The sequence below is a fragment of the Lates calcarifer genome, linkage group LG1, assembly GCF_001640805.2.
Source record: "Lates calcarifer isolate ASB-BC8 linkage group LG1, TLL_Latcal_v3, whole genome shotgun sequence".
Classification (NCBI taxonomy): domain Eukaryota; kingdom Metazoa; phylum Chordata; class Actinopteri; family Centropomidae; genus Lates; species Lates calcarifer.
This window is the reverse complement of record NC_066833.1, coordinates 3,846,642-3,865,074: the sequence shown is the minus strand read 5'-3', so window position 1 is coordinate 3,865,074 and position 18,433 is coordinate 3,846,642. Positions and strand designations below refer to the sequence as shown.

Genomic DNA, 18,433 nt, shown 5'->3' with positions numbered 1-18,433 from the left:
CATGTGAAAATCAACTTCAAAGGCTGTAGTCAAGTGCATTTGGTTCTTAAGAAGTTTGATAATAATTAACAAAGGACTGACCGTGCTCAATAATCTCCACCAAGCTGCGAAGGTGGGGTAGGATGGCGCAGCCCATGAGGATGGCAATCTGCTGCACGATCTTGATGCCTGTGTGCCGTGCCTGCCAGGATTTCTTGCTTTTACACACGGCTTTGAGGAAGGGCAGGAGGGAGGGAATACCAAGGGCAGAGGCCACCACAGCGAAGGCTCGGGCTGTGGTGTTTCTGACGTACTCATCCATGTTGTCAATGTCAGGTCGCATTGTGGAGATCATCGTAGCCAAACCAGCAGCCTGGGACAGACGGGAGGAGGACAAACGTCAAATATCTGCCACCAGGTAAATCCATATTAATATCAATTAATCTGCTGATTATTTTTTCAATCAATCAGGTACACTCATTCAAAGTACACTCTCTCTGCACTGGTATATGAATGTCACAGATCAACAAGCTATCTGGATAGGTCATGATCGTATAAGTGGTTACTATCTTTCAAATCAATATCAAAAGTTTGTCAATGTACTGTGTGTAACCAACGAGTGCAGGTTGAGAACAGGCGAGGCGTGAACACCAGGTCTGTGGATTCTCGTGTTGGTATTAATCTAGCGAACGACTAGCCCTGAACTGACCATGGACTGGTCGTACAGGCGAGAATGGTTCGCAGGACCCAGAGTGTGCAAAAAAAGCTCTGCATTACCTTTGCCAAGTTAGAGATGATTTCTCTGCCTTCTACTCTGGCGTAATAGTCCTCATCAATCAGCAGCGGCTCAATCACAACCAGGATCTGGACACAGAGAGGACAAACAGTTATGTTCTCAAACACAACCATTTAAAGTAAAATTAAGCTCACATCTTTGACACTGGGCCTACCTTAGTGCACGTATGGTCGAACCAGATCATCACAGTTTGTAGAGGATGCGGTCAATCACTTTAACCAGCAGGTGGCGCTCCTGATCCTCCAGGGTGGGCGACATGAGCAGTGGCAGGATCTGGTTGAACAGAGGGCCTGCTCCAAATTCACGGCGCCTTGTCTGTGATCTGACGCAGGGCAGCCTATGACAAGAGAGGAAAGGATCAGTCAATCAGATCATGGACCAGTTAGTCTTCAGTCTCAACAGATGTGATGATTTCTGTCTGCTGCTCCCCAGCAGAGTATATGGTGGTCTACACTGACCTCTACTGAAGAGCAGCCAGCTCCTCAGAGGGAAGATTCTTTAGCAAGCAAATATTCACACTATAGCCACATACAGGCGTAGTGCTGGGTGTTGATCTTGCAGTGGGAAACTGTTTTTGTGTTTCATGCTGTTACAAGCCATGAATGGAAATGGACAGATGATTTAAATTGGAAATCATCAGAGTAACAAGTGACCAACCTTCCTCATTGGGTGGTGTTCCATTTTTAATTTTCAGTAGCAGCTTCATGATCTTCCTTTCTTTCTGCTCCTCAGGGCTCAGTGTGGACTCATCCACCTCCACCTAACACAAACCGAGACAAACATGTTAAACTTCAGATAGGACAAACATCCAGCTGTTGATTTTACACTGTTTACATGTCATGCGGAAAAATCTGATGCTCACCAGCAGTTTGTCAAAATACTGGATGTCATCAGGTTTGAGGAACGGGAGGTTTCCGAGGGCTGGTCATTCATTTGTTTTGTGGTGCGGTCCTCCGCCTGCATGTGGAAACCTGTCATGCCGCCAATAGGAGTGGGCCGTGGCCGACAGCTTGCGGGCTGGAGTACGGATTGGCACGTAACCTGCTGGTGGAGGCAAAACCTGTGGAGAAGAAAAATAACCTGTCAGTGCTGTAACAATTTTAAATTACTAGTAACTCATGATTTTGTCACTAAATAATTAAACGCAATAAAAAAAGAGGGCACGGACCTTGTATCCCTCTGGAAACATGGCATCTAGCTCCTCATCTGTGAGGGGCCGGTTTCTCTCATCGATTTCCCTCTCCCACCTCCATGCCTGCAGCTGCTCTGGAGTCATGCTCATCAGGTGACCTGAAGAAGACAGAAGAGGAAACTGATTTAAACACATGGTAACACCATCTAATATTATTGCCTGGATTGCCATTGGCTTCAGCAAATCTTTCCTGAGTCCCAAGGAACAAAACAGAAATGAGCTTGTTTACCTGGTGTTGGAGTAGCCATGTTCATAGCTGGTGTTCCTATGGGAGTCTTTCCGGGGGTGAGCAGTGGCGTTGAGGATCCCATCTGACTGGCAGGGGTTTCATCCCACCGAGATTTCCTCTTGCTGGCCCCTGGGGTTGGAGTCTCGCCCACCGACTCATCTCCTCTGTCTGTGCGTGGGGTTTCAGCCCAACCACTCCCGTGTCCCGGAGTCTCTCTTTCTGTCTTTGGGGTTTCGTCCCAACGGTTCTTGCGTACACTACCTGTGGCTCCACCGTGGCCAGGCGTGGCGTGGCCAGGGGTGTCCCTGCCAGGGGTGGCAGCGCCTGCGGGTGTGTGGCTGGGAGTGGGGTCCCACATGCGGGTACTGGGAGTGGCTCCTGGGGTCTCACTGCCTTTAGGGCGGCCAGGGGTTTCGTCCCATCTGCTGTTTGAAGGGGTGTGTGCAGGGGTGTGTCCTGGAGTCTACAAGGGACCAGAAAGGAAGAAAATATTCCACATCATTGGACTCCACCAAGTTACACTATACTGAACACTTATAATAACAATAAATTTACCATAATATTTCTAGCCAGGTAATAATCTTGGCTCACCTCAGCAGTGGTGTCAGCCTGGTCCCAGCTGGACATCTTTTTGGGTGTAGCATTAGAGGGGGTTTGGTCTGCTGTCTGGTCCCAGCGACGCTTGCGTTTTGCGACTGCTTGGGTGGCAGCGGACCCGTTGACAGCTTTCAGGTCCCCTGATTTGGCCTTCTCTGCCAGCTGCTGACGAATCTCTCTCTGGGTGCAAAAAAGGCACAAACATCAGGATTAACGATACAACTGCACTGCAACAAAGGACAGGACTCTCTACAGGCTGTGTGGAAGTAGTTTGCAGTTTATGTTCAAAGAGAACGAACAGTGGGTAGCTGCTTACCTCCTCTTTGGACAGGTTCTGCTCTAACATGACGTCCACATATGACCTGACCTGCAGCTTGGGGTCCGGCGTTTTGCCCCCTGCGCGAAAGAGCACGAACAAGAACATAGGACACTCATCAGTACACACTCCAGGGACCCAAGTGATTACAAACACAGCAAGCACAAACACAGCCAGCTAACCCTGACTCTTTACCAACAGATTAACTTATGTTCCTGTTTTATTAAACAGTTGAATCACAAAACAATTCCTACTGAATTACATACAAATATACATTTGTCTTTCTTACATACAGTCATAGCATTCTAATGAAAAACAAGCAGATACATAGAGAGAAGAGCTGTGGTTGTGGTGTTTTCTTTAAGTGGATTAAGAAGTTATAGCCATCACTGATGCAGGGGTCCTGGGCTGTGCTCTTCAGAATACGTACACTTTCAGTGCCAAGGGTCCTTCTGCAGTCAGACTTCAACCGGCAGAAAAGAAGCCTAGAAAATTTCTCTTTACCATTAGTAACACTTTGGAAAAGGGTTTGAACTCACACACAACAGTATACCACCTGTGTTGCATTGATTTATGGCACTCAAAAAACAAAGTATCTTCTTGGGGCACAACCTCAAAACTAGGAAAAAAATTAATGTGAGACCCTGTGGTCCAGATTCCTAATTAATTAAACTAGCAGATAAAAATGAAGTCAAGATTTTTGTCTAGGAATGGAATTACCACATTACAGTCAAATACAGAAGTATTTACTTTGCATTAAAATATAAAATGAGGCAAATGATAATGATAAATCAAGCCCAACTGTCAATATAAGATGATATGACATGCCAGCACCACAATGACTCTTAACAGCACTGGTCAGTATTTAATCGTCATACATTTAGATCTTGACTTCCTTTCCAGGACAAAGGTAACTGATAAAATAAAGCACAGATACGCAGTCAAATATTTGGGCAGTAATTTTCCATCGTATATACATGGGAAATTTTTATCAAAATTTGTTGGAAAGTGATAAGCCAAATATAAAAGCTTAAAAGAGGCTCTCAGGGGGTTGGGGTTTGTTGTAGCTGGGCTGCATCTGATTCCCCTCAAAGGCCCCAAACAAGCAGCCAGTGGACCCTGACCAAACTGACAAGTTCACAGTTCTCTGTGTTCCCCATAACCTACACAGGATGAGTTGCTGCACCCTTAACAGAGTGCAGTACAGGACTGGCAAAGCAGTACTGCTGTAGGAGAGAAATTAAGGACAGTTAGTATGGGCCTGTGGTATCGTGGTACACAATTTTCTTGATAACATATTTCTATTTTACAGAGAGAGTTGTAAAATAAAAATATATTTACACAACAACTTTGTACAAAGAGCTCTCTCTACATGCAGGCTTCATTTAAGCCCTACCTAGACCAACCTGAAACATTCAGGCCATTTAAGCTCTGGGGAGTGAAGATGCAATAAAAATGGAAAGAAAGAAACTGGCTGCCTCATAATTATTGTTTGTTGCTAAATCTAGCATGTTCCTACAGTTACAGTGCCATTTCCAGGCAGTTTGAAACTATAAGAGTGGTTAGTTCATGATAAGCTACATAAAGTCAACCTCAATGAGCCTAGAAATTATGATCTCCAGATCTGTGAGAAAAGCTGGCTGCACTTATAAGTAACTTACAATTACCTTGTTATGCATTGTCCAAGGACTTCATATATCCATCATATCTGGCAAGCCAGCAGTGGTGGTTAAGTTTCCAAAAGACATTGACTGACAAATTCTTGATAACTTTTATGTTCTTATATATAACTCTAATGACTCTGGGTTGACTCCGCCATAAGAAACCCATTTCTCTCCTCTGCCTGTCTTGGGATCTATAGCTCTGTCTATGAGCAAAACGGTTATTGTTTAGCATCAGCTACTGTGCACAGCACAGCATAGCGCAGCACATTAGCAGGTCAATTACACCATAGCTAACCTTCAAACTTCCTCTTCTTCATATGCTAAGACAAGAAGACACTGCACTTTCCCATCATAATTTAAGATGACGCTAACATGGGATTGTTAACCCTTCGACTCACACACAACCCATCTGCGACCCATGTTTGTTAGGTGAATTACCCCTTTGAACATTTCACACCTAACCACCTATCCCACTGAAAAGCATGGTAACCCTACAGTGGGTTTAGCTTTATTTTACTGCACACACCAGGGTAACCCTTTTATTTTACATATCAAAATCATTGCAATAATATTTTTCCACATCAAACATGCTAAAAACAAACTATGACCCCACACTGACATTTCTGGCAAAGTTGAAAGTTGGTGCAAATTCATATCACACGTTAGGAGGAAAAGGTACAACCAAGACACAAAAAATTCTTTGACCGCGCAGGATTGACCACAGGGAAGGCATCGAGTCTGGGAAGCAAGTTATTGCATTGTGGTCGAAGGGTTGAACAGCAAAACTATGGGTGTGAAACCATTGGTAGTCATGGGGGGGTCACAAAAAAGTGAACCGTGAGACAGGGGGAGGAAATGGGGAAGATGTAATGAGAACAAAAAATGGCTAAATTTACCGTCTGCAAAGGGGTCGAGACGCTCAGGGGAGATGATCATCTGTCTGCGCCGGGCTTTGTATTCATCTTCCCGTTCTGCGATCTTCTGTGGACGGTGCTCTGCGAATGGATCGTACTGCAAAACGAAGATGGGGTAAAATGTGTAAGTGTATGAATCAAAGAAGACAGGGATGAAAGCTGATATTTGTGAAACGATAAATTAACACATACTTGCTCATCTGACTGAGGAATGGCATTGAGTATTGCCACTGGTGCATGGTACCCTGGCTTCTTTTGACCCAACAGGCTTGTCGATGTATCGTCTTCATCATCCTGAGGAAAGAGAGAAACAGGAGTCTAGTCAAATCTCACCAAAATGGCAAGACTCTCCTAGCTCATATGCGACAGGCAAAGGGGAGCAATCAAGCTCCAGAAAAAAATAATGGAATTGCAACAGATTGGAAATTGATAACACAACACTGTTTAGACAACGAAGGACTTCACTTGGACTTGGCTGCTGTGAGACTCAAATTAGGTTAGATTTGAAGGCAAAAAGCTGAAGAAACTTCACTTGATGACCCATGAATATCAGAAAATGTAACATTGTGCATAGTTTTGCCTTTTGACACTCTGCCAAACTGTTGTGAGTAATTAATAAAAGAACTGGGATGCTTGCAATATCTACACAACATAACACACTTCCATTTGCAGCTGCTGGCACCAAATTTAAGGGAGAAAATTAACTTAGATGAGAGAAATTAGCTCCTGTTGTAACATTAATTAGGCTATTCATGTAAATGGGTAGCTTAATAGATTCCTCTATTCATAATCAGCATTTCAGCTTGTTTCCCCCATGGAGCCAATGGAAATGACTGATGCAAAGCCATGTGTTTGGCTCACTGCTTCAGATGTGGGCCTTAAGTTCTACATTACACTGTAAAAACTTTAGGAACATGTATCTATGCTCTGGGTAGGGAAACACTTACATCCTCCTGTTCGTTGGCAGCGATGGATGTGACATATCCGGCAAAGCGACTGTCACTGCCTCCATAGATCTCCTGGTCATAAAAGCCAGTGGAGTCGAGGCCCACTCCCTGCTCACCATCCTCCGCCAGCAAGGAGGCCTTCATCCCCTGGATCTCCAGGATCTGGGCTTCGATATCTGCAGGAAATAAACAAGAGAGGGTGAGAGATTGGAGAACTGCCAAAAGATTAAACTCCATTGTACAAAATACGCGAATATGGGAAAAATTATGCTGTGTATTTTCCTCTTTGGATGACACTAGAAACCTTCCAAAGCTGTGCATTTGAGAATGGTGTATTTGTTTTCTACTGATACATAGATAATTTTTCTTTCCCTTATTTCAAATTAATACCATTAAATAGAAGATGCAAATAAGATATAATTAAATTCCTGGAGAGTGGGTGTAGCCGTCTGCCAAAGGCAAAGTGTAAACTGAGCACCTTTCTTTTATACTGTATTTTCCCGTAGGCATCACAGCAATGTAATAAAAAATATAAACATGTCTTTTACATTATATACTGATCGCAAGAGAACACATTAGCAAACAGCAGCTCCAACAAATCAGATGCCCCTGCTTTGCTAGTTAAGGAGAAACGTGAGGGAAACGCAAATAACAATAGTGAGCAGCAACTCTCTAATGATTTTACTGTCGTGAAAGAGTGTTCATCATAGTCTAAGACTTTACACGGCTTAAAACACATCTTTAAATCAATGAAACTTTAATTATATTGATGAAAACTGAAAACATTGGGATTTTAGTTTTTTGCTCCAATATTGACCACATCTGATCAGGCCCGGCTCGGAAACCACTATTGCTAAACTTAGCAGTCATGGACCACATTATCACAGAGAAGCTGGCGACTGTTAAAAACACAGTTTCAGACTTGAGAAAGCTGGAGAACTTCAGCGTCGTGTGGACATATTGGTAACGTGAGGTCGAGTCGTGTTGTCAACTGGGTTAGCCGTATGAAAGGCGCCACAACAGTCAAACAGCAGTAAATAAATAGCTATTACTGAGAGCTAGTTGTATGGCAAAACGTGTGTTTTAATGGACGCCGATTGGTATCGTGGTGACGTTACATATAAACAAAATAACCGCTAAAAAACGATAAATGCTGCACAGTGCTGGTGGCTAACTAAAGCTAACGAGCTACAAACCAGCGCCATTATCTAAACCGTCCGCATTGTGTCGTAGCACGGCCTGCCGCGGATCACGTTTAAAAACAACAAGTTCATGCATCAATCCGTGCTACAGACACTGCAGCATTTACAGTAACAATTCCCGATATATGCTATTGTGAAACAGACATCTGAAAAGGAGGCTGTTTATGATTTTTTCCAAATAATTTACCTTCGTGCGTTTTGGCGATCTTCGCCATTTTGGTGATGGTTGCTGGAGTCTGAAACCGGATGTGCGTTAATCCAAACTTCCGTCTCTTCCGAGCTGCTCTCAGATCAGTTTTAACATGGTTCTTGATCACTAATTGTAAACATATATATATATATATATGTGTGTATATATATATATATATATATATATATATATATATATATATATATATAGTACTCTGATAATTTACTTTATTAAAACTATCAATACCATTGTGGAAACATACTCAGTAGTGCTTTCAAGTTTTTACTTTAAGGTACTAAATTATTGCCATCAAAATGTACTTTAGGAACAGAGAGTGAAAGCACTAATTGTGTAAAATGACCCATTTCAAATTATTATTATTATTAATATTATTATTATTACAATCAGCCTCTTTAAACCAAAATAATATAATAGCTGTAACTGATTATGGGAAATGTTTGCCAGATTATAAATCAATAACCACACAGTGATTGTGTGTGTGTGTGTGTGTGTGTGTGTAACCTTAAAGCAAAGTTAACTTGGATGTGTAAATTAAGACCGATTGCCTAGCAGGGCGTCCCCGTTAATAAGGTAAGTTTCTAACTCTCAAGAGCAGTTAAAAAAAACTTGTTTTTAACAAAGTTATCTTAAGAGGCAGGTAACATTGTACGTATTAACATATTGGACTCATAGACTGCGTAGGAATTTGACCTATACATGCAGGCGCCGCCCTAGATGTATTGGGCCAATCGGCGGTGCATAGTAAGGTTACACTACAGTGCAACCTGATCCTGAGCCAACATCTCGTGACATTCCTGCGGGCGCGCGGTCGTGCGCGCGAGGCACAATACGACAGCAGCGCCGTCTGACGAACGGCAAGACTGGCCAATGGAGAACGTTCGGAGGGTGCGTTTGGTCCTATGGCAGACCAACTTTTGAAGAGGGCGTGGCGTTGCAGGGGGGCGGTACTGAATCTACGGGCACTGATGCCTGACAGGGAGCGGAGAGATCCATCAAAGAAGGGAAGATGGCGAGAGGCGGACGGAGCTTGAGAAAAATAGCTGAGTGCTTGAAACAGTTACCTTCTGTAGCCAGCAGGGATTTACAGACCAAGAACAACGTCAGGTAAAATTTTATCTCTTTACTTTCGACAAAACCTGGAAAGTGTAGAGTGTGACAAACGAAGCTGAGGTAGCCGTTAACATTACTTAAAACATTCACTTAGCTTAGGTTAGACCTTAATACGTAGCAAACAAAAGAACTCAAACTAGTAACACCTTAACACCTAAGACAACTAACTAACGTGGTGACACTTGAAGTTCCTCTGTTTAGCATTGATAAGTAGGATACAAACATTTCATAAATGGTTTACAACAATCTGAAACGTAGTTGTACACAGAAGTCTTAACTAATGTATTTGTCAACCATTATAACTCCTCTTGTGGGCACCAACAGGTGGAGGCTCCTGTAGAGAATCATAACAAGCTGTAATGATATAAATATGTTGTAAATACAGTTTTATGTAAGTTGTGTGTAAATACTGTACTTATGTGGTGGAATGCAGCTAAGCATTTTTACCTAAGTGCAATGCTCAAGCAAACCTTTGAGGTGTTGTTGAACTGCAGAGAGGTGTTTTTATTGTTTACCCTTATTGAAATAAATGGGGTGGACAAAATAGTTGAAACACCTGTATGCAATACAGTTCAGCAGCACCACAAACTGCAGCCTTTAAAGTGACCATCAAGTTAAGACACCCGTTTGATACAGCTTCGACAATCACGGAACATCCTAACCTTCGTGAAGGAGGATTTATTGCAAAATTGATGTTTTAGTCCGCTTTAGTTTTAGCCAAATGTTCCTAATAAATTGCTACCTAAGTTACAGTTGTAGACAAGTACTGTAGTGGTGGAATGCAACTAAGCGTTTTTACTCAAGCGTTTACTTAAGTGTAAGTACCGATACCACAGTGTGAAAATATTCTAGTTAGTAACTAGTAACTAAAGGTGTCAAAAATGTAGAGTATGGAATAGAAGTGTAGTGTAGCATAAAATGGAAATGGAGTAAGTAAGTAAAAATTGTACTTTAACTTTAAGTATAAAGTTAATCAGTTACACTTCACCGCTGATATACCGGATTTGTCAACAATTACAACATATTCTATGAAGACATTATTATTACAAGTGTGTGGTATTTTCTCCAGGGGGATTTTCATTAGTCCTAAACATATTGCTAAATATTATATCTGCTTAAAATATATATTATAGTGTGTTATAAGACATTTATAAATACTAAATAGGGAACTTAAAATAAAGAGTTACCATTAACATTCAACATTCATATGATTCCTCCAGCACATGCCTCCATATCACCTGATTCCTCGAACATCATAATTACTTGTTGTTATACATGTTTTAGCATCAAGATGATAACCACTACAATATACTGTTAGGTTGAGTAATCTTTTATTTATTATTATTATTATTATTATTTATATGTTTTATAATTCAACTTTTAGTCTGGAGAGTAACTAGTAACTATACCTGTCAGATAAAGGTAGTGCAGTTAAAAGTACAATATTTTCAGTATGAAGTGGCAGAAAATTTAAATACCTGACAAAACCTGGGCTAAATTCTAAATAAATTACATGCCACCACTGCAGCCTAACCGTCTAATGTAGTGCAAAAGTGAGCTATGGATATTAACTACTTGACAGAAGAACTGTTGCATCTGTATGATGGTTTGCGTTATCTCAGGACAGCCATTTTTTTCTGGGGTTTAAGTCCTTGGGAGGAAGGGGTTTTTTGCGTGCCAGCTGAAAGGTGTAAGATAAGACCACTGCCAGTACTTTCCTGAGGGGAGAACTCAACTGAAATCCAAGTTCACCTCTCGCACAATGTTAGGAAAAGAATAAATTGTTTATTAGTGTTTTTTCAGGAAAAGGGAGGTGGAATGTTCAGATTTTGTCCTGCATCTGCGCCCTTTTGGGGTCAGGTGTAACACTTAACTCTGTATGCTGGCACGAACTTGTCAGTTTGAGGTCAGTACCATGTGTCGGCTATATCACATTTCAGGTAGTGGTGAATGGACTCTCTTTGAAGTGACCTGCAGAGCCAGTATTGCAACAGGAATTTGAAGCAGCACATCGTGAGAAGCACAGAATAGGTTTCATGGGTTTAAGCTAATGATGACATTGATATTGTCACATCACATTAAGCGGTGACATAATGGGTAGTTAAAGCTAAACATACACTTTGAGAGTTGTGTTGTGCTTCCACACCATCCAGTGCCAGGGACATCGTGGGACGGGGTGCCACAGGTGCCATGGGTGACGGCCAGGCACAAATCAGTCAGTCACAGTGACCCTGGATGCTGCTTTTGTCACGAGTAGCATAATTTGAATTATATGTTCATAAACCTCTGCTGAGTTTACAAGCCAGTTTTTTTTTAACCATCCAGGATTAACAGAGTCCTCCCATTCATGGTGTCAGGGACAATCTGACTGAGTGATCCTTCTGGCTGGAAATGCTGGAAATAGAACTGAAAGCTGCAATGATTAGTTGATTGATCAGTCTATCGATAGAAAATTAATTTGCAACTATTTTGATAATTTTGTGAATCCTTGTCGTTTTTCTGAAACAAAAAAGCTAAATATTTGCAGCTTCTCAAAAGTGATATCAGGGAGTAAACTGAATATGTTCAGGGTTTGGACTGTTGATTTAACACAAACCAACTAGTCTATTTGAATGTATTACCTTGGACTGTGGGAAATTATAACTTTGAATAAATATTATTATTTGACATTTCATTGACAAATTGATCAGTGGAGAAAATAATTGCCAGATCAATAAGGAAATAATAATTACTTGAGGCCCTTCAAATTATTATTAAGATTATTCTGACTAATCACTTAATAATATTTTGATCATTGGTTTGGTTGATTAAAAGTGAAGGAACCTGCTGTCAGAGCCCAATGTGACTTCTACAAATGACTGATTTTGTTTGAACTGTAGTAACTTTAAATTTAACTTGACTTTAAATTTAGACAACAATTGACTGAAACAATTGACATTTCCAATGTCAGTTGTTTAAAGAGCTGTCAATTGTTCAGCTCAACAGTTGTCGTGGGATCAAATATTTATTGTATTTTTCCAGCCAGGACTCAGTATGTCAGACAGTGTGTCAGAAAAACTGTCTGCTGCTGGAAAACTGAAGTCCAGTCATTGATCTAATTCTGCAGGTTCTCTCCAAACAGAAAGTAGGCTACATGTATGAAACGTAGACAGGCAGGAAGTCACAGAACTGGGTTGAGCAAGACCAGGTAGTTAGGCTGCGCAGGGTTTTAGGTCTTTCAGGCTAGTAGTAAATTTGGTGCCCTTGACCTTGTTCCGTTTTGGTTTACAGGCAACTGTTACCTGTTTGATTTCAGTGACTAATGCTTGGGAGGTGTTGCAAGAAGGCTTCCATTTAAAGTGTCCTCTTCTCCAGGAATAAAGGCTTATGTTGCAGCTTTGATCTTGATTTATAGTTATTATAGGTTATTAGCACTAGGCTTTGTGTAGATGGAAATCATAGAAAACTAGTCGTTGTTCTCAAGAGTTCCTGTCCCCTTAATGTTTGTTACAGAAAAGATTAAAGCTACTGTAATCTGTATTTTTATAATCATATCAGAGGACAGTTTGGCAATGTGAAAGTTGTCTCTGGTAGTGATTAACCTACAGACATTTGCCGGCTGAATCTGCAGCTCCTTTTGGCTCAATCGAGCTTCATGAAGAATTTCAGCTCATTATTTGTTTTGGTTCACTTTCACTTGCTCTATTTGAATCATTTTCAGCAGCAGCAGGCAGCTGTTGTCAGACTAAAAGCTCTTAAAACCCTCTGTCCACTACCTGCTCAGCAACAAACACCAGACAGACACAGTTAAAGAGCAGCTGGTTACCTTGTGGAGCATGTTGCAGCTTAAGAGCCAGATATTTCCCTCTAATGTTGCTCTGTTACTGCTAGATATGTAAATAATTAACCATTTGCACATTTGAGGCTAGAATGGGCTCACACCAAAGGAGACATTTTACTTTTCAGTGAAGTAGTAAAAGAGGAATAACAACATTTTCAAGAGAATTTTGATAAAAATAGAAAAGTTTATTTAGAGCCCCATTAGCTACTGTATCACACCAACAAATGAGACAACACAAATCAACAGCACTTACATTCAGCTCATAACAGCTGCTCAATATATATGGGGTATTTGTCATTATGATATTTCAAATAAAAATTAATGAATGAATTCAATAATCAGATTTTCATGAAAGATTTTCATGCTTTATTGCAGCTACGAACCAGTCAAGCTCCTCTGTTTACTCACAGTTTCTTTAAATTACTCACAGAAGTAGCTTATTATATTGCTAGACAGTAATCAAACTGTATCTTGTGACAGATATTTTGGATACCAGTGTACTGCTCCTGCTCTGTTTTGTGGTTCATGACAGTTTACTTTATTGATTCAAATCCTCACCCTGTTGGTCTCTGTATTGTTTGTTTTGTGATCAGATACCTGTCGTCATGTGGGATCCTGATGACGCAAATGCCTCCCCTGCTGGGTACAGCCATGCCAGGGCGCAGCGTTGTGTTGCCTGCCCGCAGCTTCTTCAACCTTGCCGATTCCTTCTCCAAGAGGAAGGAGTACTCCGAGAGACGAATCATTGGGTGAGTCTAAGTGGTGGTCAAAGGTTGAAGGTCACATTGACCTCACAAAACACGTTTTTGGCCATAACTCTCATCCGATTCGATTTTGGTTGTCTTCCTGATACATTTGCATATTAATGAGGTAAAACTGATTTTGCTTTGATGCACAGACGTCCCAGTACACTTTACAGGGAGCAACATTCAAATACAATAATATAAAACTTTAAAATGCAGATTTTTAAATTCCAATCACGTTTTGAATGCTGGTGCGCTGGCTCTGTATGACGTGCTAAATGTCCTCCTGTGTTCCATAGAGAGGTCATAATCACTAAATCTGCTTGTATAAATAGACGCAAGCGGCGGCAGCTATTTTCCCCTCAGCTGGAGTGATGCAGTTACATAATAGTAGAGTTGGAGACTGTCTCCATTTGTCTCTCATTCATTACACCTTGCCTTTATTTTGTTTATTATTTTATTATGCTTTTTTCCTTTCCTCTTGAATTCTTTTAGCCTCTCCTCATCTCTTCCCTCCCTCCCTTTCTCTCTCTATCTTTGCTCCTCATTGACCTAGATTTTACTGGGTCGTGCCAGACTTGTCTAGTGTTACATCACAATTACCAACCTTCACCTGTTTCCTGACATGCAGCTCTGCATGGTTGTATTTGCACACTCCGAGTTTATGGCTCTTTCCATCCTTGACTCTTTAGGTATTCCATGCAGGAGATATATGACGTGGTGGCCGGTGTGGAAAACTACCGCCTCTTTGTTCCCTGGTGTAAGAAATCTGATGTGATCTTCAAGCGATCTGGGTTCTGCAAGGCCAAACTAACTGTTGGCTTTCCTCCTGTGGTGGAGAACTACACCTCTCTTGTCACTACAGTACGCCCCCACCTGGTCAAGGTATGGCAGTGCCATCAGAAATCAGCAGACAGAGCGATAAAAAGTTTAGCAGTCAGTAGCAGTATTAGAGGACTTGAGTCAGTTAGAAGTCTTGGTTGCAATTAATGTGTATTTGTTGCTTGTCAGGCATCCTGTTCAGACGGTAAACTGTTCAACCACCTGGAGACAGTTTGGCGCTTCAGCCCTGGCCTCCCGGGTTACCCTCGTACCTGCACTGTGGATTTTGCTGTAAGCCTGTGAATATTCTCATTCATCCAGGTCATAGTTATCTCAAGGAAAGTTTTAATCGAAAGCACCAGGTTGGTTGGACCAGTCCCAGCCTGGTCAGCTGCGAACACAAACTGATGAAGCCTTTTGGATGAGAGGTGAAACGTCTTCTAGACTATAACTAAGTCCAGTTGCTTTCGATTAAAACTTTCCTTGAGATATTTTGCTGTAAGCAGCAGGCAATCTGCTGTCAAACCTGCGAAGAGAGAAAAAGTAGGGAGGGTGATTCACATAAGAACTGACTGACAAATCCCCCAAAACAATTTTTGTATTCACTGTAACATGTGCAAATTCAAGAATAATCTGGTAGTTCTTCTCCTGAAAAGGTACATTTTGGATTTAATGACTTAATGATTAGCTTTAAAAGACAAAGGGTGAAGTATTTTGTGAATACAGTTGCTGTGTCTACAATTGTATACTTCAGTTCTTACAGTTATATGCACTACACTGTGTACACCTTCATCTGTGCTAACAACTTGTCCTCCTTCTTTAGCTGCTATTTTCACAAGTTTGAAAATACATTTGGTGGTCCCTCCTTTTCTGCTGCATAGCCAAGATTGCAACAATTGAGGGAGAGAAGTGTCCATTGTTCCATACTCAACTTTGACTGTTTGAGTCACCATCCTGGTTCTTATAGTGCACTGCATGTTTCCAAACTTGTCAGTGTGAGAACACGCAGAAACAGGGCAGTTTTAGAAACAGCAACACAGACATCCACATTCACTTCTTGATTGGGTCTTATCAATCTCAACATTATCCTTCCCTGAGTCATCATTTTAAAATGCCCTTTTAAAATGACAACATACTAGGTTTGGACATAGCCTCAGTTGGAAAAAGAGAAGAAAGGAGACAAATTGCACAAATTGCGAGAATCATGTTAAATAGAGAATTGATCCTGTTTTGAAATTGTTAGATTGCTAAAGATTCCCACCCCTAGAGAAGGGAACGGAAATATTTAACCTTTTGCTCCGTGTGTGTCCTGTGATCATGTGTTGGTCCTTCCATGTGTCTGAACTTGGCCTGTCTTCAGCTGCAAGTGTTGTATTTCTCATTGGATCAGTTTCAAACACACACAGACCTCTGACGTGTATACAGTATGAAATTCAGCTGCTAACTTTATCCTCTCCTCTCCCTCCCTCCTCCTCGCCTCTCTCTCCCAGATCTCCTTTGAGTTTCGCTCGCTCCTCCACTCCCAGCTCGCTCACGTCTTCTTCGATGAGGTGGTGAAGCAGATGGTGTCAGCATTTGAGCGTCGCGCCTCCAACGTATACGGTGCAGAGACGGTTTATCCTCGTGAGCTCATGTTCCACGAGATTCACCACACGTAGCGTTGCCCCCTGACACACAAACACAGATAACGCAGACCAACACAAAGCCCCGATGCCAAAGAGAAATGAGAGGGGGGAAAGTGTAGACAGAAAGAAGAGACTACCTGTGTTCTAACTGCAGTGCCTTTCCCACCAACAATGACCCAAATTCCAACGATTTCCTATCTCATCTTTTATAACTGATGTGGATCCACCTGCTAATTTTCACCTTGGTGCTAAACATTTCAACATTATTTGCACTGTCATTCCCATTATCAGAGCTCAATCTGTGCCTGGTTGTGAAACTGAGCTCACAGGTTATGAGTGTGAGGTGAAATCATGGCTTAGCAGCGCTGTCAGTCGTGATTGGTCAAGTGAGCATGTCATCACATCTGTCAACATTAGCTACACTGCTCTAACTACCTTACAACCACTTCAGATTTAAAAAGCTGCTGCAGGAAGACAGTATGTCCTCCAGAAGCTCTGGTAGTTCAACTTATTTGTCTGCTCATGGTGACGTGTTACATCCTGTCATCTCACTCATATGTTTGATTCATTAGTTGATTAATAGATATAGATTATAATGAATATCCTTGGGTGTTGGACTCTTGGACCTGGACATTTTCACAATTTTCTGCATTTTATAGACTAAAGAATCAATCAGTTAACTGATAATTTAATTAGTTGCAGGCCTATTAGACTAATTTTCTTTCAGTGAGATTGATTTTGAGATGTATAGTATTTGATTTTCAGGGAGTTAAGTGCATATCACCTGTATTGAGATCCAGGCTGCAACTATTTCATCATCGATCTGCTGACATTTTTGTCTCAATTAATTGATTAGTTGTTTGGTCTAAAATGTTCAGTTTATATTTATGTAAAACAGGAAAAACAGAAAGTCCTTAAAGGCAGGAACAAGTTGATTCTTGACATTTTATCTTTATAAATGATCCCCGCTGTAGTTGGGATGCAGATGAGCCCACCAGAGGTTGTATGAGAGAAGGGAACATTTTAAGATATTTCCCCCTTTAGCAGGTCTGTGCCTGAGGTGAAGCTACTTGAAGTTGTAGTGTTGACTAAATCTTATAATTTAGTCAGTTTGGATAATGGTAAATGCTGTGCTCCTTTTCCCTACTTCTGTGATGAACTGTGCACAACATTGAGCTTCATGTGTCAGACAGTTCATGGTTGTCCAAGGTCAACCCCATTACATGTACAGGCCCATCTGTAATCTCAAGGATCCTTCACTTCTCTGACAGCTGACCCACATCCGATGTGAGTTCAGTGGAAAAGAATTATAGAGGACTGAGTGAGAGATTGACTCAGGTGTGACCAATTAGAAAGTGATCAACAGAAAGTACAAGTACAAGTGATGTGCAAATTATTACGCTGCTTCCTTGGCAATGAAAAAGTCGTGATGGGAAGAGTTTAGTTTTTAAAATAATCATAGTAACAGCCCTGGACCAGACGTTTTTTCCCCAGCCTTGATTATTCAGACTGTGGTTACAGCAGTGCAGTGAGCTAATGACAGTAGCTGATTTATTATGACACATTTTCTAACTTTGTGGCCGAAGAATAATAAAAATGTAGTATTGTATAAGACTCCAGTTCACAGCTGAGATGGGTCATTACTTACAGATTATGTTACAGTTAGTCCCACAGGAAGTGCAAGAGGTTAAAGTGATGATGTGATGACACAAGCAGCAACCCCAATCACTGTGAGACCAGGGTCCAAATAGTGTTAAAACCTTGATGCTTGTCTGTGTGAGACTTGAATGTGAAGGGCACAAAACAGCAAGAAAAAATCATGTCTAAAACTAGGCTTGGGCATCTGAACTAATATACCTGGGCCTGGGGTGATTAGGCCACCAGGTGTAAGGATGATCCATTACTATTTGGCTGTTTTATTTTTGTATTGTCTCATTTATAGAGGCATATTTTTCTACAAGACCACCTAAGTGAACATAATATATTTTTGCCCATAAAAGTGCATCTATTCCTCTATATGTTAAGCACTGAATGGGACATTCTGCTATAATGTTAAGTGAAACATAGACATTTCAGGTATTTCTTTACTGATGAAAAGGACGATTGAAGATAAAATGTATTTAGTACATATAACAGGGAACTTGGTCAACACAAAACTACAACATAAAAGCATTAAATCACACATATACTATATTAAGGGATGTAATGACTGATTCTGCCCAAGCCTAGGGTTATAATGCATGATAACCCCATGGTGACACCACAA

The 18,433-nt window shown here is 41.2% G+C and overlaps 2 protein-coding genes across 52 annotated transcripts in view; one reads left to right on the top strand and one right to left on the bottom strand.

Moving 5' to 3' along the window:
* The window catches only part of coq10b (coenzyme Q10B), an 86,052-nt gene that overhangs the window by 9,253 nt on the left and 58,366 nt on the right, over positions 1–18,433 (top strand). The window contains exons 1-5 of one of the 5 annotated variants that reach the window (XM_018704369.2): positions 8,985–9,151; positions 13,571–13,726; positions 14,413–14,605; positions 14,732–14,833; positions 16,033–16,200. The exons of 2 other annotated variants lie outside the window; for them this stretch is intronic. In XM_018704369.2, coding sequence (XP_018559885.1) covers positions 9,054–9,151; positions 13,571–13,726; positions 14,413–14,605; positions 14,732–14,833; positions 16,033–16,200 — 717 coding nt within the window. In that variant the 5' untranslated portion in view covers positions 8,985–9,053. Of the gene's footprint in view, positions 1–8,984; positions 9,152–13,570; positions 13,727–14,412; positions 14,606–14,731; positions 14,834–16,032; positions 16,201–18,433 lie in introns of those variants that run through there. 2 more of the 5 variants (XM_051065367.1, XM_051078871.1) reach the window with 2 other exon arrangements.
* Positions 1–18,433, bottom strand: part of sf3b1 (splicing factor 3b, subunit 1) — a 69,161-nt gene that overhangs the window by 23,754 nt on the left and 26,974 nt on the right. For 2 of the 47 annotated variants that reach the window (XR_007815296.1, XM_051077794.1), the window contains exons 1-4: positions 8,024–8,123; positions 6,635–6,810; positions 5,880–5,981; positions 5,670–5,784 (exon numbers count right to left, since the gene is read on the bottom strand). The exons of 18 other annotated variants lie outside the window; for them this stretch is intronic. Coding sequence is in view for 19 of the 29 variants with exons in the window: in XM_051077794.1 (XP_050933751.1) it covers positions 5,670–5,784; positions 5,880–5,981; positions 6,635–6,810; positions 8,024–8,051 (421 nt within the window). In the remaining 10 variants the exon portion in view is untranslated. Of the gene's footprint in view, positions 1–81; positions 353–756; positions 844–1,440; positions 1,536–1,637; positions 1,836–1,943; positions 2,066–2,196; positions 2,660–2,787; positions 2,974–3,109; positions 3,190–3,539; positions 3,595–3,954; positions 4,336–5,669; positions 5,785–5,879; positions 5,982–6,634; positions 6,811–8,023; positions 8,124–18,433 lie in introns of those variants that run through there. 27 more of the 47 variants (XM_051077835.1, XM_051078522.1, XM_051077914.1 and 24 more) reach the window with 25 other exon arrangements.